Source organism: Mobula hypostoma, chromosome 20 (genome assembly GCF_963921235.1).
Source record: "Mobula hypostoma chromosome 20, sMobHyp1.1, whole genome shotgun sequence".
Taxonomy (NCBI): Eukaryota; Metazoa; Chordata; class Chondrichthyes; order Myliobatiformes; family Myliobatidae; genus Mobula; species Mobula hypostoma.
In genome coordinates this window covers 1,642,169-1,666,624 of record NC_086116.1, presented here as the reverse complement: position 1 = coordinate 1,666,624, position 24,456 = coordinate 1,642,169, and the positions used below count along the sequence as shown (strand labels likewise).

The 24,456-nt window shown below is 45.8% G+C and overlaps 1 protein-coding gene across 1 annotated transcript in view; it reads left to right on the top strand.

Moving 5' to 3' along the window:
• Positions 1–8,137: 8,137 nt before the first annotated feature.
• LOC134359584 (dynein axonemal heavy chain 3-like) overlaps positions 8,138–24,456 on the top strand; it is a 542,314-nt gene continuing 525,995 nt past the window's right edge. The window contains exons 1-3 of the mRNA XM_063073083.1: positions 8,138–8,157; positions 8,896–9,025; positions 17,950–18,054. Coding sequence (XP_062929153.1) covers positions 8,138–8,157; positions 8,896–9,025; positions 17,950–18,054 — 255 coding nt within the window. The remainder of the gene's footprint in view (positions 8,158–8,895; positions 9,026–17,949; positions 18,055–24,456) is intronic.

Genomic DNA, 24,456 nt, shown 5'->3' with positions numbered 1-24,456 from the left:
AGGGGCTGGGGGCTACTGCACCAGATCGAAGTAAGTTGTAGAAACTTGTAAAATTAGTCAGCTCCATCATGAGTACCAGCCTCCATAGTATCCAAGACTTGTTGAAGTTGTGGTGCCCCAGGAAGGTGGGGTCCATTATTAAAGATCCCCACCACCCAGGGCATGCCCTCTTCAAACTGTTGTCATTGGGAAGAAGGTACACAAGCCTGAAGACACACACTCAGTGATATAGGGACAGTTTCTTCCTCCCTACTATCCGATTTCTAAATAGAGACTGAACACTAACTCACTACTTGTTTATTTGTTTTTTTGCACTGCTTATTTTAACTTAACTATTTAATAGACATACATATACTTACTATAATTCTTTTTTTTTTCTCCATATTTACTTATCAGGAATTTCATTGTACTGCTGCTGTAAAGTTAACAAATTTGCTGGTGCTATTAAACGGGATTCGGATTCTGATCATTTCACAGTGACTGAGGGAAGTATAGGGGAGGATGTCAGAGGTACTGTAGGTGTTTTACACAACGAGTGGCAGATGTATGAAACATGCTGCCAGGGGCATGGCAGAGGCAGAGCCAGACATTAGGGACATTCAAGAGACTCTTAGATAGGCACGTGGGTGAAAGAAAAATGTTGGACTTTGCGGGAGGGAAGAGTAGGATTGATCTTTGAGTAGGTTAAAGGGTCAGCAGAACATCGCGGGCTGAAGGGCCTGGACTGTGCTGTAGTGTTCTATGGACGATGTGTGGGTAATCAAGGCGAAGTCAACAGTCATCCTCAGTGTACAGGAAGCTGGCCTGAGATGTCTTCAGCGTGATAGAGGACTGATATCCTCAGAAAAGGATGATGGGCTTTCCATTGTCTAACCTGGGATTCAGGGGCAAGCAACAGCATCAAATCTCACAGGCTCCATTTTCTTTTTCAAGATAACTTTGACAAGGTGAAGGTATTTTCCCAGTACTCAGCAAGCAGGACGGAGGATGAGAGGTGACCTGATAGAGGTGTATAAGATGATCGTGTGGATTGTCAGAGGCTTTTTCCCAGGGCTGAAATGACTAGCACGAGAGGGCACAGTTTTAAGGTGCTTGGAAGTAGGTACAGAGGAGATGTCAGGGGTAAGTTTTTTTACGCAGAGAGTGGTGAGTGCATGGAATGGGCTGTTGGTGACAGTGGTGGAGGCGGATACGATTGGGTCTTTTAAGAGACTCCTGGATGGGTACATGGAGCTTAGAAAAATAGAGTGCTATGGGTAACTTGAGGTAATTTCTAAAGTAAGTACTTCTTTGGCACAGCATTGTGGGCCAAAGGACCTGTACTGTGCTGAAGGTTTTCTATGTTTCTATGTTTCTAAGCACTCCAGCAAGCAGAGTTCACACATGGTTGAAGTTTTGAGTCTGTGTCCTCTTTGTCTGGGACAGTTGGAACACAGGCAAAGTGGATAGAAGCAGGCATTGGGAACAGAGCACCCATTTCTGTTTTGATATCCTCAACCTAGAGTTTATCTTCTTGGGCATACATGATGATGTTTTTTAAAGAAATAGTAACATCAATGTCAATGTCGATTCAGTGAGCACAAGGACCAATTGGAATTGGTTCATTATTGTCACATTTGCTGAGATACAGTGAAAAGCTTGTCTTGCATACTGTTCGTACACATCAATGCATTACACAGTGCATTAAAGTAAAACAAAGTAAAACTATAACAATGCATATTAAAGAGTAACAGCTACAGAGAATGTGCAGTGCAGGTGGATAATAAGGTGGAAGATCATAACAAGGTAGGTTGTCAGGTTAAGAGTCCAACCAATCACACTAGAGAATTATTTAACAGCAGAGTAGAAGATTTCCTTGAGCCTGGTGGTCTGTACTTTCAGGATTTTGTATCTGCAGTCTGATGGAGTGGCCCTGTGGTCATTCCCCTTAATAATAATACCGTTTTGGATACTGTTGTGGTGGGGGTGGGGGGTGACCTACAAGGGTCATCTGGGTCTCTGGCACTGAATATGGTGCTGTGGCTCAGGGGAGGTGAAGAGGAATGCAGTACCTATAGGACATACTATAATTAGAGGAATAGAAATGAGGTTCCATGGACACGATAGGGACATCCGGATTGTATGTTGCCTGCCAGGTGCCAGAGTCAGGGACATCTCAAATCAGGTCAACGGTATTCCAAAGGGAACAGCCAGAAGTATTGGAACCAATCACATAGGTAGGAAAGGTGAAGATATCCTGAAGAGAGATTTTAGTGAGCTAGGTAGACAGCTGAAAACCAGGACCACCAGGGTAGGAATCCTTGGATTGCTGACTGTGCCTTGCTCCAGAGAGGGTAAGAATAGGATCACGTGGCAAATGAATGTGTGGCTGAGGAACTGGTGCAAGGTGCATCAAGGTGGTCCAATATCCTTGTGGATCGGTTTGCTAGAACTGTTCTGGAAGGTTTAAGCATTTGGCAGGGGAGTGGGAACTGGACAATAGGATGAGGATGGGGTAGTAAAGACTGCTAGCAAGGACAGAATGATGATTGGGCAAAAATGCAGTCAATGGGATGAGTTGCAGTGTAAAAAAGGGACAACATCAAAAAGAGTGAAGAATACAAGAAGACTGAAGGAGTTTTATTTGAATGGACACAGGATATGCAATAAGGTAGATGAATCTTGTAGCACAGTTACAGATTGGCTGGTATGAAGTTGTGGGCATCACTGATCATGGCTGAAAGAAGATTATAGCTGGGAGCTTAACACCCAAGCATACACATTGCATTGAAAGGTCAGGCAGGAAGGAAGAGGGGGTGGGGAGACTCTGTAGATAAAGAATGAAAACAAATCCTTAAAAAGAGGAGACACAGGATCTGAAGGTGTAGAATCGCTGTGGGTAGAGCTAAGAAACTGCGAGGGTAAAAAGACCCTGAAGGGAGTTAGCTGCAGACGCCCGAACATTAGCAAAGATGTGGGCTACAAATTACAACAGGATATAGAAAATGCATGTCGTAAGTTTAATGTTATGATAATCACGGGGAATTTCAATATGCAGGTCGATTGGGAAAATCAGGTTGGTGCTGGGGGAATATGTAAAATGCCTACAAGATGGTTTTTTAGAGCAGCTCATGGTTGAGCCCACTAGGGGTCAGCTATTCTAGATTCAGTGTTGTGCAATGAAATGGAATTCATTTAAGAGCTTAAGGTAGAGGAACCCTTAGGGAGACAGTGATCAAATGTTAGAATTCATTCTGCAATTTGAGAAGGAGAAGCTAAAGTCAGATCTATCAGTATTACATTGGAGTAAAGGAAATTACAGAGGCATGAGAGAGGAGCTGGCCAAAATTGATTGGAAGGGGACACTAGCAAGGCTGACGGTAGAACACAAATGACTGGAGTTTCTGCGAGCAATTTGAAGGTGCAGGATAGATATATCCCGAAGAAGAATAAAGCCAGGATGACACAACAATGGCTGACAAGCAAAGTCAAAGCCAACATAAAAGCCAATGAGAGGCCATATAATAGAGCGAAAATTAGTGGGAAGTTAGAAAATTTGGATGCTTTTAAAAAGTAAAAGATGGAATACCAGCCAATAACATTAAAGAGGACACAAAAGTTTCTTCAGATACGGTATATAAAGAGCAAAAGAGAGGCGAGAGTAGATATCAGATGACTGGAAAATGATGCTGGAGAGGTAGCAATGGCAGACAGGTATATGGCAGTCAAATTGAATAAGTATTTTGTATCCGTCTTCACTGGGGAAGACACTAGCAGTATGCTGGAAGCTCGAAGGTCAGGGGGCAGAAGTGAGTGAGATTGCCATTCCTAGGGAGAAGGTGCTTGGGAAACTGAAAGGTCTGAAGGTAGATAAGTCAATAGGACCAGATGGTCTACACTCCAGGGTTCTGAAAGAAGTAGCTGCAGAGATGGTGGAGACATTAGTAACGATCTTTCAAGAATCAATAGGTTCTGGCATGTTTCCGGAGGAATGGAAAATCCCAAATGTTACTCCAATTTTCAAGAAGGGTGAGAGGCAGAAGAAAGAAAATTATAATCCAGTTAGTCTGACCTCAGTGGTTGGGAAGATGGGGTCAATTGTTAAGGATGTGGTTTTGGGGTACTTGGAGGCACATGATAAGATAGGCCAAAGTCAGTATGGTTTCCTTAAGGGAAAATCTTGCCTGATTTTCTTTGAAAATCTTTGAAGAAATACCAAGCAGGATAGTCAAAGGAGAATCAGTGGATAGAAATACCAAGCAGGATAGACATTGCGGAGAATCAATGGATAGAAATACCAACACAAGGAATTCTGCAGATGCTGGAAATTCAAGCAACACACATCAAAGTTGCTGGTGAATGCAGCAGGCCAGGCAGCATCTCGATGTAGGGTCTCAGCCCGAAACGTCAACTGTACCTCTTCCTAGAGATGCTGCCTGGCCTGCTGTGTTCACCAGCAACTTTGATGTGTGTTGATAGAAATACCAAGCAGGATAGACATTGTGGAAAATCAGTGGATAGAAATACCAAGTGGGACAGACAAAGGAGAATTAGTGGATGTTTTTATTTTTATTTTATTGAGATGCACCACGGAATAGGCCCGTCTGGCCCTCTGGCCTTTCTGGCCCTTCAAGCCACGCCGCCAAGCAATCCCCTAATTTAATCCTCGCCTAATCACGGGACAACGAACAATTAACCTCCCAATCATTACATCCTTGGACTCTGGGAGGAAACTGGAGGAAACTCATGTGGTCACAGGGAGAACGTACGAACTACTTACAGGGACCAGCAGGAATTGAACCTGGGTCACCTGTACTGTAAAGCGTTGTGCTAACCACTATACCTCCAGTACTTGGGTTTTCTAAAGTCACTTGACAAGGTGCCACGCCAGGGGCTGTTTAACAAGTTAAGAGCCCGTGGTACTACTGGAAAGATGCTGGCATGAATAGAGCACTGGCTGATTGGCACGAGGCAAAGAGTAGGAATAAAAGGTGCCTTTTCCAATTGGCTGCCAGTGACTAGAGTTGTTCCACAGCATCTGTGTTGGGACCAGTTCTTTTTACATTATATGTCAATGATTTGGATGATGGAATTGATGGCTTTGTGGCCAGGTTTGCAGACGACACAAAGATAGGTGGAGATGCAGGTGCTGTAAGGAAGTAGAGAGGCTAAAGAAGAACTCAGACAGATTAGGAGAATGGGCAAAGAAATGGCAGATGGAACACAGTGTCCGGAAGTGTATACTTTATACTTTATTGTCGCCAAACAATTGATACTAGAACGTACAATCGTCACAGCGATATTTGATTCTGCGCTTCCCGCTCCCTGGATTACAAATCGATAGTAAATATTAAAAATTTAAATTATAAATCATAAATAGAAAATAGAAAAATGAGAAGTAAGGTAGTGCAAAAAAACCGAGAGGCAGGTCCGGATATTTGGAGGGTACGGCCCAGATCCGGGTCAGGATCCGTTCAGCAGTCTTATCACAGTTGGAAAGAAGCTGTTCCCAAATCTGGCCGTACGAGTCTACAAGATCCTGAGCCTTCTCCCGGAGGGAAGAGGGATGAAAAGTGTGTTGGCTGGATGGGTCATGTCCTTGATTATCCTGGCAGCACTGCTCCACAGCGTGCAGTGTAAAGTGAGTCCACGGACGGAAATTGGTTTGTGTAATGTGCTGTGCCATGTTCACAATCTTCTGCAGCTTCTTTCGGTCTTGGACAGAACAACCTCCATACCAGGTTGTGATGCACCCCAGAAGAATGCTTTCTACGGTGCATTTATAAAAATTAGTGAGGGTTTTAGGGGACAGGCCAAATGTCTTTAGTTTTCTCAGGAAGTAAAGGTGCTGGTGGGCCTTCTTGGCAGTGGACTCTGCTTGGTTGGACCAAGTCAGGTCATTTGTGATATTGACCCCGAAGAACTTAAAGCTTTTGACCTGTTCCACATGCGCACCAGCGATGTAAATTGGGTCATGCAGTTCGCTATTCCTTCTGGAGTCTACAACCAATTCCTTCATCTTGCTGACGTTGAGGGATAGATTATTGTCTTCGCAACATGCCACCAGGTTCTTAATTTCCTCTCTGTACTCAAACTCATCATTACCCGAGATACGGCCTACAATTGTGGTGTCATCAGCAAACTTATATAATGAGTTCGATGGGAACTTGGCTACACAGTCATGGGTGTACAGTGAGTACAGCAGGGGGCTGAGTACACAACCTTGTGGGGCACTGGTGCTCAGAGTGATTGCAGAGGAGAGCTTGTCCCCTATTTTTACAGCCTGGGTCCTGTCTGTGAGGAAGTTGAAGATCCAGCTGCAGATCTGAGTGCTAAGGCTCAGGTTCTGGAGCTTAGGAATCAGTTTATTTGGAATGATGGTATTAAAGGCAGAGCCGTAGTCAATGAAAAGGAGCCTTACCTATGCGCCTTTATTCTCCAGGTGTTCTAAGGAGGAATGTAGGGCCAGAGAGATGGCATCTGCCGTTGACCTGTTGCTCCAGTAGGCGAATTGCAAAGCGTCGAGGTTGACCGGTAGGCTGTGGTTGATGTGTGCCATAACCAATTTCTTGAAGCACTTCATAGCAATTGATGTCAGAGCCACAGGTCGATAGTCATTCAGGCATGCCACCTTGCTCTTCTTCGGCACTGGGATTATCGTTGCCTTCTTAAAACACAAGGGGATCTTAGACTGAAGCAAGGAGCAGTTGAAGATGTCAGCAAACACTCCAGCTAGCTCGCTTGCGCAGGCCCGGAGAACCCGTCCCAGGACGCCATCTGGGCCCGTCGCCTTCCTTGGATTTATCTTCAGGAAGGCCTTTCTAACATCCTCCTCGGTGACGATGAATCTCGATGCCACCAGGTCCGGTTCATCCGGAGGGAGCAAAACGCTCCTCTTCTGTTCGAATCTTGCGTAGAATACGTTAAGTTCGTCAAGAAGAGAAGCGCCACAGTTATTGATATTCCCAGCCTTTTCTTTGCGCCCAGTGATCTCATTTAGACCCTGCCATAGTCTACCGGCATCCCTCCGGTTAGCCTGGGCTCCCAACTTGGCTCGATATTGCCTCTTGGCGCCCTTAATGACTTTCCGGAGTTCACTCCTGGATTCCTTGTAGCGACTGGAATCTCTGGACCTAAAAGCCACAGCTCTAGCCTTTAAAAGGAACTTGACCTCATAATTCATCCAAGGTTTCCTGTTAGGAGACACACAGTCCTCTGTGTATTTCCAAATAAAGACCGTGACAGCTGAGGTATACTCACCAAGGTTAGCTGCCGAGTCCTTGAATACTAACCAGTCCACTGATTCAAAGCAGTCACAGAGGACCTCATCCATTTCCTCCATCCAACGCGACACTACTTTTGACACCGTGACCTCCTGCTTCAGTTTCTGTTTGTAAGCTGGGAGGAGTATGGCCTGATGGTCCGATTTTCCAAAGTGAGGTCGTGGGATGGAACGGTAGGCATCCTTGACTGCTGTGTAGCAGTGGTCAAGTATATTCGGGCCTCTAGTGGGGCAGGAGACATGTTGGTATAACTTTGGCAGCGCCTTTCTGAGGTTGGCCTGGTTAAAGTCCCCAGCTGTAATGAGCAAAGCCTCCGGATACCTGGTCTCAAGTTCACTGATGTTGGCATACAGTATGTTCAGAGCACACTCCACATCCGCCTGGGGGGGAATGTAGACCGCTGTCAGTATGACCGAGGTGAATTCCCATGGCAGATAGTAGGGACGACACTTCACCGACAGGTGTTCCAGGTCCGGGCTGCAGGAGCTTGTCAGTGCCACTGTGTCCGAGAACCACGCAGTGTAGATCAGTAGGCAGACACCACCTCCCCTCGTCTTGCCCAAAGACGCCGTGCGGTCCATCCGATGGATCAAAAATCCTCCGGTCGGATGGCACAGTTGGGGGTGGCAGGGGAGAGCCAGGTCTCGGTGAAACAGAATACACAGTGTATGGTCACGCACTTAGGTAGAAGAAATAAAAGTGTAGACTATTTTCTAAATGGAGAGAAAATTCAAAAATCTGAGGTGCAAAGGGATTTGGGAGTCCTTGTGCAGGATTCTATAAAGGTTAATTTACAGATTGAGTCAGCGATGAGGAAGGCAAATGCAATGTTTGCATTCATTTCGACAGGACTAGAATATAAAAGCAAGGATGTAATGTTGAGGCATTGTAAGGCGTGAGTGAGCTCCGCTCGGAGTATTGTGAGCTGTTTTGGGCCCCTCATCTTAAAACGGATGTGCTGGCGTTGGAGAGGGCTTAAAAGAGGTCATGAAAATGACCCCGGGATAGCAAGGCTTATCATCTGAGGAGCGTTTGATGGCTCTGGGCCTGTACGCACTGGGATTCAGAACAATGAGGGGTTCTCATTGAAACCTATCGAATGCTGAAAGGCCTCGGTAGAGTGGATGTGGAGACGTTGTTTCCTATGGTTGGGGAGTCTAGAACCAGAGGACACAGCCTCAGATTAGAGGGATGACCATATAGAATAGAGATGAAGAGGAATTTTTTTAGTCAGAGAGTGGTGAATTTGTTCCCACAGGTAGCTGTGGAGGCCAAGTCACTGGGCATATTTAAGGCAGATACTGATAGATTCTTCATTAGTCAGGGTATGAAGGGTTACTGGAGAAGGCAGGAGACTGGTGTGAGAGAGAAATGAATCAGCCATGATGAAATGGCACAGCAGACTCGATGAGCCATGTGGCTCCTATCTTATGGTGGAGAGAGTGTCTGGGGTGGCTGGGGTCTTTGCTTATATTGGCTACTTTACTGGCAGCAAGTATTGACAGAGTCCATGGTTTCCATGGTGAACTCTGGCAGTGGTGTGACATTAGTTGCAGCAAACAGCTCCTATACCACAGAGAGTGACAATTGTTGGAGCACCTTCTGGAGTCTAACAATTTTGCTTTCTTTCTAGGTACTATGGTGTTATTGAAGGATGCATTAACTCCTCAGTGGTGGCCCCATTGAGTCAGGAAAGGCTACAGAGAATCTACAAGTCCGTCCCCACTGAGCAGGAGTCAGAACTGTGCTTGGAGTTAACGAAGGTAATGTTGAGGGAGGCACCATCTTTAATACGCTGAAGGTAGTGAGTACATATGAGCATCCCTGTTTTAGTGGAGGTGTTAAATTATTATCAGTTATCAAGATAACCTTCCTCACCAGTCCTGATGGAAGGTCTTGGCCCAAAACGTTGACTGTTCATTCCCTTCCATAGATGCTGCCCCTCCTGTTAAGTTCCTCCAGCATTTTGTGTGTGTTACACAAGATATGTTTGAAGCTATGTGGAATGCTCAGAGCTGACATCCTCCTGAATCACCTCCAGCCCTAACATGACCAATCCAGTTTCCCTCCTCCATTAGTTACTTTTCAGCCAACAAGCTAAACGTTCTCATCAAACAAAATGTACATCTAACCTGGAGCATGGTAGCAATCCGATCAACACAACCGTTCTGTGACAGTCGTTATGCGCCACCCTGGTTCCTCGGCCTCCACTCCTCATTCACCCTTCCTTTCCTCATTTAAACACAAGATGGATGGTGGTAGGGTGGACTCTCCAACAAACCAAGACCCTGTGTTGCTGACAAGCTGAATCTCTCACTTTCAACAGCCTGAGGGGCAAGAGTGTCCGAGCAGCAGAGAATGGGTATCCTATAGCCAGTAACTCGCTTCTTGCCACCCTAGGACTCTTCCACCTTGGGAGTGTGACAGAGTATTCTCCACACCTACAAGAGCAGCTCCATCGAATCTGTAAATCTGTAATCATCAATCCGGGACAAAGCGCCCCCTCACTCGCCCGAGACACACACTGCCACCCCAGTGGCTGCATTCCACTGGGTGCACCAGGGTCTCTCACCCCGCCTCCTCCTCCCACACCAAACTCATGACCTCATGAGGGATACCTACAACAGGAGGGGCTGTACCTGGAGACTCCATCTGCTGCCCTGCCCTTCCCCTTTATCTCCCACAGACCCTGGTTCTTCCAGACTGAAACTCTTACCACAGCTTCTCCTCCCCATACCTCACCCACCTCTTCCTGCCCTTCTGCCCTTTTTACTAACTACCCCCTCCCTGTCACCTCCAGTGAGAGGGCAGATTTCAGGGCTGGAAGGCTCACCACTGGACTCTCTGGCCAGGACTTGGATCAGGAATCTCATCCACTGCTGGACTTGCTGCCTTCAGTGCTGGTAACGAGAGAAGCAAGAGCCTAAGCAGGCACCAGAGGGGCTTTGCGCTTGGACTCTCACTGAGCAGCCTGGTGTAGAGGTGAGAATGTGCAGCATGTAACACCACCACACCATGGTCAAGGAGAGGAGATGGCTCCCAGTGAACCAGCGGAGTATCAGCGGCTCCATTCATTCACTAACATACACCTTTCCGTGATCCCTGCCAGTCTTGTCAATTCGACTTCCTGTCACTGATTTCCCTTTCATTTCCTACTCTCTCATTTTCCTCCTTGCTGCTTTGGATCCCACCCCTTGCCAATCAAGTTTAAACAAACCCTGGTAGTACAGGTACTACCACATCTGCCAGCTGGGGACCCTCCAGTTTAGGTCCAACCTGTCCCTCTTGTCCAGGTTACCTCCGTTACAGTGGAGGTCTCAGTGATTCACTAATCGGAATCCCAACCCCATGCTCCAACTAGAGAAGGCCATGTAGCATAACACACACAAAATTCTGATGAAGAGTCCAGGAGAGAAACGTGCAACTGTTTATAGATGCTGCCTGACCTGCTGAGTTCCTCCAGCATTTTGTGTTTGCTGCCCCAGATTTATAGCATCTGCAGGATCTCTTGTGTCCAAGATCATGTAAGGAGTTGTGGGATGCTGGGACTAAGATTACATGCAGCAGTTACTGGAGATCTAGAATAAAGGAGGATGCTGAAAGTGCCCAACATGGTTAGAAAAGAGATCATGGCCAAGTGTAATCCAGAAACAGTTCCAGCTATGTGGAATGCATAGGAAGAATGTAGGGAACTTATTGATGACAACTGTTGTAAGCTCACTAACATTACCATAGAACAGAGAATAGTACAGCACAGTATAGGCCCTTCGTCCCACAATGTTGTGCCGACCCTCAAACCCTGCCTCCCATATAACCTCCCACCTTTAATTTCTCCGTATACCTATCTAGTAGTCTCTTAAATTTCACTAGTGTATCTGCCTCCACCACTGACTCAGGCAGTGCATTCCACGCACCAACCACTCTCTGAGTCAAAAACCTTCCTCTAAAATCCCCCTTGAACTTCCCACCCCTTACCTTAAAGCCATGTCCCCTTGTATTGAGCAGTGGTACCCTGGGGAAGAGGCACCTTATCTATTCTTCTTAATATCTTGTATACCTCTATCATGTCTCCTCTCATCCTCCTTCTCTCCAAAGAGTAAAGCCCTAGCTCCCTTAATCTCTGATCATAATGCATACTCTCTAAACCAGGCAGCATCCTGGTAAATCTCCTCTGTACCCTTTCCAATGCTTCCACATTTTTCCTTTAGTGAGGCGACCAGAACTGGACACAGTACTCCAAGTGTGGCCTAACCAGAGTTTTATAGAGCTGCATCATTACCTCGCAACTCTTAAACTCTATCCCTTGACTTATGAAAACTAACACCCCATAAGCTTTCTTAACTACCCTATCTACCTGTGAGGCAACTTTCAGGGATTTGTGGATGTGTACCCCCAGATCCCTCTGCTCCTCCACACTAACAAGTATCCTGCCATTTACTTTGTACTCTGTCTTGGAGTTTGTCCTTCCAAAGTGTACCACTTCACACTTCTCCAGGTTGAACTCCATCTGCCACTTCTCAGCCCACTTCTGCAACCAATCAATGTCTCTCTGCAATCTTTGACAATCCAGTACAATATCTACAACACCACCAACCTTTGTGTCATCTGCAAACTTGCCAACCCACCCTTCTACCCCCACATCCAGGTCATTAATAAAAATCATGAAAAGTAGAGGTCCCAGAACTGATCCTTGTGGGACACCACTAGTCACAACCCTCCAATCCAAATGTACTCCCTCCACCACGACCCTCTGCCTTCTGTAGGCAAGCCAATTCTGAATCGATCTGGCCAAACTTCCCTGGATCCCATGCCTTCTGACTTTCTGAATAAGTCTACCATGTGGAACCTTGTCAAATGCCTTACTAAAATCCATATAGATCACATCCACTGCACTACCCTCATCTATATGCCTGGTCATCTCCTCAAAGAACTCTATGAGGTTTTTTAGACACAATCTGCTGTTCACAAAGCCATGCTGACAGTCCCTGATCAGACCATGATTTTCTAAATGCCCATAGATCCTATCTCTGAGAATCTTTTCCAACAGCTTTCCCACCACAGACATTAGGCTCACTGGTCTATAATTACCCGGACTATCTTTACTACCTTTTTTGAACAAGGGGACAACATTCGCCTCCCTCCAGTCCTCCTGTACCATTCCCGTAGACAACGAGGACATAAAGGTCCTAGCCAGAGGCTCAGCAATTTCTTCCTTCGCCTTGTGGAGCAGCCTGGGGAATATTCCGTCAGGCCTTGTGGACTTATCCATCCTAATGTATTTTAATAACTCCAACACCTCCTCTCCCGTAACATCAACATGCTCCAGAACATCAACCTCACTCATATTATCCTCACCATCATCAAGTTCCCTCTCATTGGTGAATACCGAAGAGAAATATTCATTGAGGACCTCGCTCACTTCCACAGCCTCCAGGCACATCTTCCCACCTTTATCTCTAATCGGTCCTACCTTCACTCCTGTCATCCTTTTGTTCTTCATATAATTGAAGAGTGCTTTGGGGTTTTCCTTTACCCTACTCGCCAAGGCCTTCTCATGCCCCCTTCTTGCTCTTCTCAGCCCCTTCTTAAGCTCCTTTCTTGCTATCCTATATTCCTCAATAGACCCATCTGATCCTTGCTTCCTAAGCCTCATGTATGCTGCCTTCTTCCACCTGACTAGATTTTCCACCTTACTTGTTACCCATGGTTTCTTCACCCTACCATTCTTTATCTTCCTCACCGGGACAAATTTATCCCTAACATCCTGCAAGAGATCTCTAAACATTGACCACATCTCCATAATTTCCCTAGAAAAACATCCCAATTCACACCCGCAAGTCTAGCCTTATAGCCTCATAATTTGCCCTTCACCAATTAAAAAAATTCCTGTCGTCTCTGATTCTATCCTTTTCCATGATAACACTAAAAGCCAGGGAGTGGTGGCCAATGTCCCCCAGATGCTCACCCACTGAGAGATCTGTGACGTGACCCGGTTCGTTACTTAATACTAGATATAGTATGGCATTCCCCCTAGTCGGCCTGTCAACATATTGTGACAGGAATTCATCCTGGACACACTTATCAAATTCTGCCCCGTCTAAACCCTTGGAACTAATCAGGTGCCAATCAATAGTAGAGAAGTTAAAGTCACCCATGATAACAACCCTGTTATTTTTGCACCTTTCCAAAATCTGCCTCCCAATCTGCTCCTTGGTATCTCTGCTGCTACCAGGGGGCCTATAGAATGCTCCCTATGGAGTAACTGCTCACTTCCTGTTCCTGACTTCCACCCATACTGACTCAAAAAAGGATCCTGCTACATTACCCACCCTTTCTGTAGCTGTAATAGTATCCCTAACCAGTATTACCACCCCTCCTCCCCTTTCCCCCCTCTCTATCCCTTTTAAAGCACCGAAATCCAGGAATATTGAGAATCCATTCCTGCCCTGGTGCCAGCCAAGTCTCTGTAATGGCCACTACATCATAATTCCATGTATGTATCCAAGCTCTCATTTCATCACCTTTGTTCCTGATGCTTCTTGCATTGAAGTACACGCACTTTAGCCTTTCTACCTTACTACCTTTACACCCTTTATTCTGTTTTTCTTTCCTCAAAGCCTCTCTATATGTTAGATCTGGCTTTACTCCATGCACTGCTCTATCGCTCCAGGTCCCATCCCCCTTGCAAATTAGTTTAAACCCTCCCAAACCATGCTAGCAAACCTACCCGCAAAGATATTGCTCCCCCTCGAGTTCAGGTGCAACCCATCCAATCTGTACAGGTCCCACCTTCCCCAGAAGAGATCCCAATGATCCAAAAATCTAAAACCCTGCTCCCTGCACCAACTCCTCAGCCACGCATTCAACTGCCATCTCCTCCAATTCTTACCATTGCTATCACGTAGCACTGGCAACAATCCTGAGAACACCACCCTTGAGGTCCTGTTCTTCAGCCTTCTGCCTAGTTCCCGAAACTCAAACTTCAGGACCTCATCCCTCTTCCTGCCTATGTCATTAGTACCAACATGTATCACGACTTCTGGTTGCTTTCCCTCTCGTACCGGGATGTTGTGCACCCGATCAGAGACATCCCGGACCCTGGCACCCGGGAGGCAACAAACCATGTGGGTGTCCTTCTCACGTCCACAAAATCTTCTGTCTGCTCCCCTGACTATAGAGTCCCCAATGACGACAGCTCTCCTCTCCTCCGTTCCTCCCTTCTGCACCACAGGGTCAGACTCAATGCTGGAGGCCCTGTAACCGTGGCTCACACCTGGTCGGTCATCCCCCCCAACAGTATCCAGGACAGTAAACTTATTATTCAGGGGAATGGCTACAGGGGTGCTCTGCACTACCTGTCTACTCACCTTCGCTTTCCCCCCTCTGACTGTTACCCAACGACCTGCTTCCAACAGCCTAGGTGTGACTACCTCCCTGTAGATCTCATCTATGACTGCCTCATTCTCCCTTATGAGTCGAAGGTCATCTAGCTGCTGCTCCAGATTCCTAACATGGTCTTCCAGATCGCCCAGCCGCATGCATTTCTGGCAGATGTGACTCTGTGGGAGAGGAGAGTTCCCCCAATACTGCCACATCTCACATGAGAGGCACATCACCATCTCAGGAGGCCTTGTAAAGACTAACTGGGAACAAGCTCGTCCTCCGCCTCCTCTCGTCAAAGCCTCTCAAGTCAAAGCCTCGAAGCTCCACTCCTCCACTGGCCCACTCACTCACTGGCCGCTCCACTCATTCAACATGAGATCCAGTCTCACTCAATAGGAAATACTGGGCCAAGCCTCAAACATTGAGCAATTGGACAGTGACGTGCCATGAAACCTGCTTCTTAATTCCTAGTGAAGAGGAAAGGTTGATAACCTTTAACAGAACTGGCAAGGGTGATGAAACATTATCAACATGGACTGTCAACCTGTCTTCACTCCTTGCGGATACTGCTTGACCTACTGAGTACCTGTAGAATTCCAATTAAAGTCCTGATGAGGTGTCTTGCCCAAAACGTCAACTGTTAATTTCCCTTCATAGATGCTACCTGACTTACTTGAGTACCTGCAGCATTTAGTGTGCGTTGCTGTTTTGTTCAAGCAGATTGAATGATTTTGGAGAAGGTATCAGGGTTTAAACAATATCCGTGTATGTGAGTGTCATAGCGGGGGGCGCTGAAGGCAGACCCAAATGCAAGACACAGACACTGAAGTACTAGGAACAGGACTAGGTGTGTCAAGAAAGCAAGGGAAGTGAGGAAGAAACAACGCTGGACATTGACACAGGCCCTGGACGAAACTAGGATACAGGGCCTGGGCTAGGACTTCACTAGAGAAGCGGAACCAGGACAAGGAACTAGGAACTGGGAACCTGGGCTAGGGCTCCAAGCCAGAGACTGGACAGGGACCCAGAACTTGGGTCTTGACTCTGGCTCGGACCCCGGATCTAGGCGAGGACAAGACATGACTACAGGACGTGGCGTGGCTACAGGACATGATGAGAACCTGAAGTCTTGACTTGGTCTTTGCAGAACCAGAACCTTAGAGCCTTGGATGAGGACTGGACGCTCAGAGCCTTGGTCTAGAGCATGGGAACACAGAGCCTTGGACTTGAAAGACAGAAACATGGAACACAGAGCCGGGACCCCTCATTGGGAACAGGATGTAGGGCCGGGACTCATACACAGAATGCTGAACATGACAAGATGGATCCCAACACAAGGTAGCGACAAACGGCCGGACCTACCTAGCGAAGGCGTGGACACAGAGGCAGCTCCCAATACAAGGTAGCGGCAAACGGCCGGACCTACCTAGCAAAGGTGTGGACATAGAGACAGTTCACAACTCAAGGTGTCAGTAAACAGCTGGACCTACATAATGAAGGCGAGGACAGAAAGAGACAGTTCCATGTCTAGACACAGAAAGGCTCCGGTCTTGCTCCAGTGGTAGAACTTGACAGCAATACAGATAAGGTTGCAGGCAAATCTTCAGGCAGAGGTTGCAGGCAAGGCTTCAGGGGGAAGGGAAGGGAACAGTCCAGCAACTGAAGCTGAACCTAGGAGCTTTTTATGTAGCCAGCCCAAAATGAGAATCATGTGCCTTAATTAAGGCACAGAACAGGACAAGGGAAAACTGGAAAACCTGGAATACAGGTCGATGGTCCGGACTGTGAACTGGAATGTGGACTTCATGGACCAGACCATGACAGTGAGGTGGATTCAGTCTTGATGACCCAGAAAATATTCCTTCCGAAAACAGGTATCTCACAGGGAGGGAGGCAACTATCATCAATTATCCATTAACCAAGTTGACATTTCTTTAGGTTGCCTTAAATCATTTAAGATGTGTGCTGTTACATTAACCCAGTCATGTCAATGAGATTACATTTTAACTTGAAGACCTCCATGTTTTTGAAGAGACAACAGGCACACACCAAACATGGTGTGATTTGTTGAAAGTTGGATGAGAATTTTAGTAGCTCTGGTCTACATTTCCATTCATCATTACTGGGAATTTAGAAGCAAGTTTCACAGCGTATCTTTGTCCAAACTCCATTGTGTCTTAACCCAACGTAACAATTCAATTGTTAAATTAATTTGGCAATGTACTGAGGTACTTGTTTTGTACATCATCCATGCAGATCATTCATTATAACAGTGCTTTGAGGTAGTGCATAGAAGGGAAAACAAGAGTGCAGAATAAAGTGTTACAGTAACAGAGAAAGGGCAATGCAGACAAATGATAAAGGTACAAGATCATCGCATTGCAGCTGTGTGGAACATAATTTGTAAAGGTTGCCATCACTAAGCTCCCTTCATTCTTCCATTATAAAGTCCAACTGACTCTCAATTACAGCCAGGTCTTGTACCTCGACTGCAGTCTGTCTGGGTCATTATCTCAGACCCCTCCTGTGATGTGATCATCACTGGTTGTTTACCTATGAAACAGAAGACATTTGACTCATTGTATATGTGCCAGTTCTTGGGAGAACTGCCTTCTTGGTTCTGTGCCCAGAGACCAACTAAATTTTCCCTTCAGCAACAAACATTCTGCTGGGTTGAGCAGTATCTGGAGACAAGGTACAGTCAATGTCTCAGGTTGAAACCCTGCATCACGATGGTGTGCTGCTCCAGATTCCATCACCTGCTTTCAGATCGTTCCTTCAACTATTTATCAAAATTCCTTTTAAATGTCAGAATGAATCTCCCACAGTATCTTCTCTGATAATGCAGCGGTGGTGGGAATGGATATTTCATTCTGTCAAAAGTCCTAGTATTGAATTAACTTACTGAGCAGCATAGAGCAATGACCAGGACTCCATAAATTTAATGTATGAGGGAAGTGCTTTAATCAAGTTTCATTTTGTTAATATTGAACCTATTAGATCTAGCCTTGGGCAATTCAGAATCATTTGTATTACTTGTGTTTAAAACCCTTACAGCTTTCTGGCTGAGTCCCCAGCTACTTAACAACACTTGACAAGTATCTAGATGAACACTTGGATAGTCAAGGCCTGGAAACCTATGGACCAAGTGCTAGTACACAGGTTGTTATTGATGGGTACATGATAGTCGGCTTCAAGGCTAAATGGCCTGTTCCCATGTTGAATGACTTTCTTACTCTAGCAATTCCATAAATACTCTGACTCCTCACTGAAAAACACCTGTTCCTTTTCCTTTTCCTCTTAGGAAATTGAGAGTATGTACACCACAGCCATAAGGAAGGCAATCCTTGACTATGTGCTCTTAGATCCCATGGAACAAGGGAGACTTGGCATTGAACTTCCTCCTAAGGTAGGACTGAAATCTCATTCTGTTATAAAGTGATCAGAAAATCTGAGGAAAACTTGAATATTTTTTCTACAATTGGAGAAAATAAACTGAATGGACACGCAGGCATCTTGAATAACTGAAGGTACAATATATCCATGAACTCTGGCTCCTTAGGGTGGACCCGGTAAGTAGTTCATCACAAAAATTGTATAAATTGGATTAGCCTCATGTTGAGAATTCCTCATCCCGCACTCAATTCTTTGGCTGAGGAGATGATATGGACATTGTCTTGCTCAACTCCAAAAGCAATGAAGCTGAGCAATTGAGAATTGGTTTCTACTAGAGTTAGATGACCTTTGTGTGTCAAAGGGAAATTCCACTTCTGCCTTTTTGGCAGATTTTTTTTTGTTAACCCAGCACTCCTTCTCCTGATATTATCACAGCAGTGCAATGCACAAGATTCGTCTGGCATTTCATCCCTGCTGCTCTCTTATTTACTGCCGGGTTTGACTGAACATTTCCCCTGAACCATACGGTTTAAAGAGACTGCATTCTCTGCCCTCACTGAGATCTGTGACCTTCTCTGACCTCAGAAAGGCCTGCTATATTGGCCAAACACTGTCTCTGTGAGGTTGGAGTCGCAGTCACTGTCCCAGTCTCAGCACCATTCCCACCAATCTCTGATACATCTGGATGGATTGAACCCACCCAAACTGCACCTTCAATGAGAGGAGACTTGACCTACGTTGTTCCTGCAGAGAAAGGAATTGACTTCATTGCATGTTCCCTAAAGAAAAGATATTCATATTAGTACATCCTTGTCCTTACTGAGATCACCCAGACATTCCCATGTCAGCAATATCATTTGTATTACAGAGAGATCCACCTGGGCACTGTTCTTCTCCGATGGAATCCTGCAGGAGAAAACAGCCCGACTGATAATGGGGAGGGGGGAGAGATGGCCTGAGTCCAGTCCTCTCTGCAGCTACTTACATCTCTACACAGGCAAATGGCCATGCTGGACATGATGCAACTAATCAGGACACTTCCATCAGTGCATCAGTGGAAGTCGTAACTCTCTCCTGTGACTGGACAAGTATTGTTTAGAGTTTGATCTGTCCCCGTGGGAGATGGCTCCTTTGGGACTAACTGCAGCAGCAGCAGGGATATGCTATTGTACAATAGGAATGCCTCGCTGGGAAAGTTGCAGTCTAGCATTACACAGGGAAATCTAACAGCACTGTGCTGTGACTCTCATAAATGAACCAGCTTTCACAGGGAGCACAATGCCACTTCGCAGCCTTTTAATGATGGTGAAGATGGTCTCAATAAAACAAGAAGTGTGGACAGAATATAGATGTAAATCCATTGAATGACAGAACAGAGACCTGTGATGGCTGGCTGCCTGACCTCTGTGTAATTGGCTTGAAGGGTTTAGTGAGATGCCTGTTCCTCTGTCACTGACTCCTCAGGGATCTGGTTGCCCCAGTTGTTTTAAGCTGGAGCTGAATCCGCACTTGCTGGCAGCAATGACAGGCATGTCTGCACTTGGAAGCTGCCCCTGTAGAAATCTGGGTTTGGATTCGATGGAGCTTGGATAAAACTTGCAAACTCCTGGCAAGGCTGGACAGACTGGATGTGGGGAGGACATTTCCCCTGGCTGGGTAGTGGGGGGGAGAATCAGCCTCAGTTAAATCGCAGAGGGCTTTCGACTGAAATATCTTCACACGGAAGGTGATCAGCCTCAGAGGCTGTAAGGACCAGGTCACTGAATATACTTAGGAAGGAGGTGGGCACATTTTGAGATACAAAGGATGTGCAAGGATATGGTTGAAGAGCAGGAATCTGATATTGAGCTAGGTGACAGTTTGAGGCACAGGATGGCCTTAAGCCTTGGCTGTTTTCTGTGCGCCTTGGACTAGTGCCTGTTGGGAGTGCAGTCCTAGTGCAGGTATGGGGGTGAGGTGGGGAGGGGGGAGAACTGTTACAATGTTCAGCAGGGTACAGGCTTACAGGTGGCTCTGAGACCTGCTGGCGGAGGGACAAATAATCTCTATCTGCAGCTCCATTGCAGTTGTGGAGCCACGTTGGCAAATTTAACCATGTTGCCGTGAAGTGACAATGCAGTAGGCATAGCTTTTAGTGGAGGCTGGTCCCAGTTGGAGGACCCAACCTCCACATAACACACTCTCCCCTCTCCCGGTGGCGACAGTAGAAGGCTTTTGGCAAGTCTTAGGCACAAACCAAGGCTGGCTCTGCATTGAAGTGCGAGAAGAGCACCCAGCTGCAGCTTCTAACAAACCGCGTTAAGGAATTGGCGCTGGAACTGGATGAACTCCAGATCATTCGGGAAGCTGAAGGGGTGATAGATAGGAAATGTAGAGTGGTAGTTACACCCAAGGTGCAGGACACTGCAAACTGGGTGTCAGTCAGAAAGAGGAGAGGGGTGAAAGAGCCAGTGCAGAGTACCCCTGTGGCCACCCCTGTCAACACTTTGAATAATGTTGGTGTGGGGCGGGTGGGACTTAATAGAGGAAAGTCACAGTGGCCGGGTCTCTGGGCCTCCCGGGTGCCAGGATCCAGAATATCTCGTATCAAGTCCTCGGCATTCTTAAGTGGGATGGCTAACAGGCAGAAATCGTGATTCATGTAGGTACTTGGGTAGGATGAGTGACGAGGTTCTGCATAGGGAGTTCAGAGAGTTAGGTGTTAAGTAAAAGAGCAGGAACTCCAGGGTTGTGATCTCAGGATTGCTACCCGTGCCACGTGTTAGTGAGGCCAGAACTAGGAAGGTTATACAGTTTAATACGTGACTAATGAGTTAGTGAAGGAGGGAGGTCATATAAATTTTGGATCACTGCGCTTTCTTCCAAGGAAAGTGGAACCTGTACAATCAGGAGGTTATGCACCTGAACTGGAAGGGGACTAATATCCTAGCGGGAAGGTTTGATTAATGCTGCACTGTGGGGTTTAAACTAGAGTTGCAGGGGGATGGGAACCAGAGTGCCAGAATAATTAGTGGAGAGGTTGTGGAGGCAGATGTTGGTAAGACTTCAGGCAAAGTTAGAAATTAAAAGGTTGGGCATGTGTCCTGAGCTGCCTACATTTTAATGCATGGAGTATCGTAGGAAAGGTGGATGATAGTGCTGAAGATGCCAGGAAGTAAGTCCAGGACCAGCCTATTGGCGCAGGGTGTCTGACCCTCCAAGGGAGGAGTTGTAAAGTTTGATGGCCACAGGCAGGAATGACAGGAATAGAGTAAAAGCCAAAGAAAGGGCATATAATAGAGCAAAAAAAAGTGGAAAATTAGAGGACAGGGAAGCTTTTAAAAACCAATGGAGGGCAACTAAAGAAGTAATTAAGGAAAAGATGGAATACGAAAGTAAGCTAGCCAATAATATTAAAGGGGATGCCAAATGTTTCTTCAGATACATAAAGTGTAAAAGAGAGGTGAGGGTGGATATTGGACTGCTGGTAAACAATGCTGGAGAGGTATAGTGGACAAACTGTGTAAGTATTTTGCATCAGTCGTCACTGTGGAAGACACTAGCAGTATGGTGGAAGTTCGAGAGTGTCAGGGCAGAAGTGTGTGAAGTTACTATAACTAAAGAGAAATTTCTTGGGAAACTGAAAGGTCTGAAGGTAGATAAGTCATCTGGACCAGATGGTGTACACCCCACAGTTCTGAAAGAGATGGCTGAAGAGATTGTGAAGGTATTACTAATGATCTTTCAAGAATCACTAGATTCTGGAATGGTTCCAGAAGACTGGAAAGTTGCAAATGTCACTCCATTCTTCAAGAAGGAAAAGAGGCAGAAATAAAGGAAACTATAGGCCAGTTCATCTGACCTCAGTGGTTGAGAAGTTACTGGTCGATTATTAAGGATGAAATCTCAGTACTTGGAGGCTCATGATAAAATAGGCCGTAGTCAGCATGGTTTCCTCAGGGAAAATCTTGTCTGACGGATCTGTTGGAATTCAACAGATAACAAACAGGACAGACAAAGGAGAATCAGTTGATGTTGTGTACTTGAATTTTCAGAAATCCTTTGATAAGGTGTCACACATGAAGCCACTTAAGCTACAAACCCATGATATTACAGGAAAGATTCTAGCATGGATAAAGCAGTGGCTGGTTGGCAGGAGGCAAAAACCAAGAATAAAAGGAGCCATTTCTGCTTTTGGCTGCCGATGCTTTGTGGTGTTCAACGGGGGTCTGTGTTGGGACCGATTCTTTTTAAGGTATATGTCAAATATTTGGATTATGGAATTGATGGCTTTGTTGCAAAGTTTGCAGACGATAAAAAGATAGGTGGGGGGGCAGGTAGTTTTGAGGAAATAGAGACTACAGAAGGACTTAAACAGATTAGGAGAATGGGGAGTGAAGTGGCATATAGAATAAGTGTGGGAAGGAATGATCATGGACCTTGGTAGAAGAAATGAAAGAGTTGACTATTTTCAAACTGGAGAGAAAATTCAAAAATCTGAGGTGTAGGATTCCTGAAAGGTTAATTTGCAGGTTGAGTCTGTGGTGAGGAAGGCAAATGCAACGTCAGTATTCATTTCAAGAGGACTAGAATATAAAAGCAAGGACTTTATAAAGCACTGGTGAGGCCTCACTTGGAGTATCGTGAGCAGTTTTGGGTCCTATTCTTAGAAAGGATATGCTGAAACTGGAGAAGTTTCAAAGGAGGTTTACAGAAATGATTCCAGGATTGAATGGCCTGTCATATGAAGAGTGTTTGATGGCTCTGGGCCTGTATTCACTAGAATTCAGAAGAATGAGGGGGACGTCATTGAAACCTAATGGTGAAAGGCCTTGATAGAGTGGGTGTGGAGAGGATGTTTCCCATAGTGGGAGAGTCTAAGACCAGAGGACACAGCCTCAGAATAGAGGGGTGTCCTTTTAGAATGGAAATGAGAAATTCCTATAGAATGAAGGTGGTGAACCTGTGGACATTTTGCCACAGGTTGCTGTGGAGGACAAGCCGTTATGTATATTTAAGGCAGTGGTTGATAAATTCTTGATTGGTCAGGGCATGAAGAGATATGGGGAGAACACAGGAGATTGGGGCTGAGGGGAAAATTGAATCGGCCATGATGAAATGACAGAGCAGACTCGATGGGCCAAATGGCCTAATTCTGCTCCTATACCTTATGGTCTCATGGAACTGACCTAATAAATAGCAGGGCATTTATCTGTCACTGACAGTTACCTGTGTAACCAGAGTCCTGCTCCACAGGGTTGTATGGTAATATATGCCACTGAGAGTCAATCTTCAAAGTTACAAGTAAATTTATTATCAAAATTCATTTCTGTCACCATAACAGCCCTGAGATTCATTTTCTTATGGGCATACTCAATAATAACCATAACCAAATCAATGAGAGACCACACCACATTGGGCGTTCAACCAGTGTGCAAATGACAACAGACTGCAAATACAAAAAGATAAAAATAATAATAAACATTGAGAATGAGATGAAGAGTCCTTGAAAGTGAGTCCTTTCATTGTGGAGGCACTTCAATGGTGGGACAAGTGAAGTTGAGTGAGGCTATCCCCTTTGATTCAAGAGCGTGATGATTGAGGGGTAATAACTGTTCCTGAACCTGGTGGTGTGAGTCCTGAGGCTCCTGTTCCACCTTCCTGATGGCAGCAGCGAGAAGAGAGCGTGTACTGCGTAGCAGGGTCCCTGATGATGGATGCTGTTTTCCTGCAACAGCATTTCATGTAGATGTGCTTAACGGTGGGGAGTATTTTACCTGTGATGGACTGGACCATATCCACTACATTTTATAGTATTTTTTGTTCAATGGAATTGTTGTTTTCAAGCCAGGCTGTGATGCAGCCAGTCTATATACTCTATATTCAGTCTATATTCTACAGAAGTTTGTCAAAGTTTTAGATGTCATGCCAACTCCTAAGTAAGTAGAGGTGCTGCTGTTCTTTCTTCATAATTACACTTGTGTGCTTTGCCCAAGACAGGTTTTATGAAATAATAACAGTGAGGAATTTTAATTTGCTGACCCTCTCCACCTCTGGTCCTCTGAGGGCTGGCTCATGGATGCTAGTTTTCTCCTCCTTCAGCAGTCTTGCTGACATTGAGTAAGAGGTTATTGTTAAGCCACCACTCAGCCAGATTTTCATCTTGCTGACATTGAGTAAGAGGTTATTGTTAAGCCACCACTCAGCCAGATTTTCAATCTCCCTCCTTTATGCTGATTCATCTCCACCTTTGATTCGGCCTATGACAGTGATGTCATCAGCAAATTTGAAAATGGCGTTGGAGCTGTACTTGGCTCCACAGTCGTAAGTATAAAGCGAGTAGAGCAGGGGGCTAAGCACACAGCCTTGTGGTGCAGCTGTGCTAATGGAGATTGTGGAGGAGATGTTGTTGCCAATCTGAACTGACTGGAGTCTA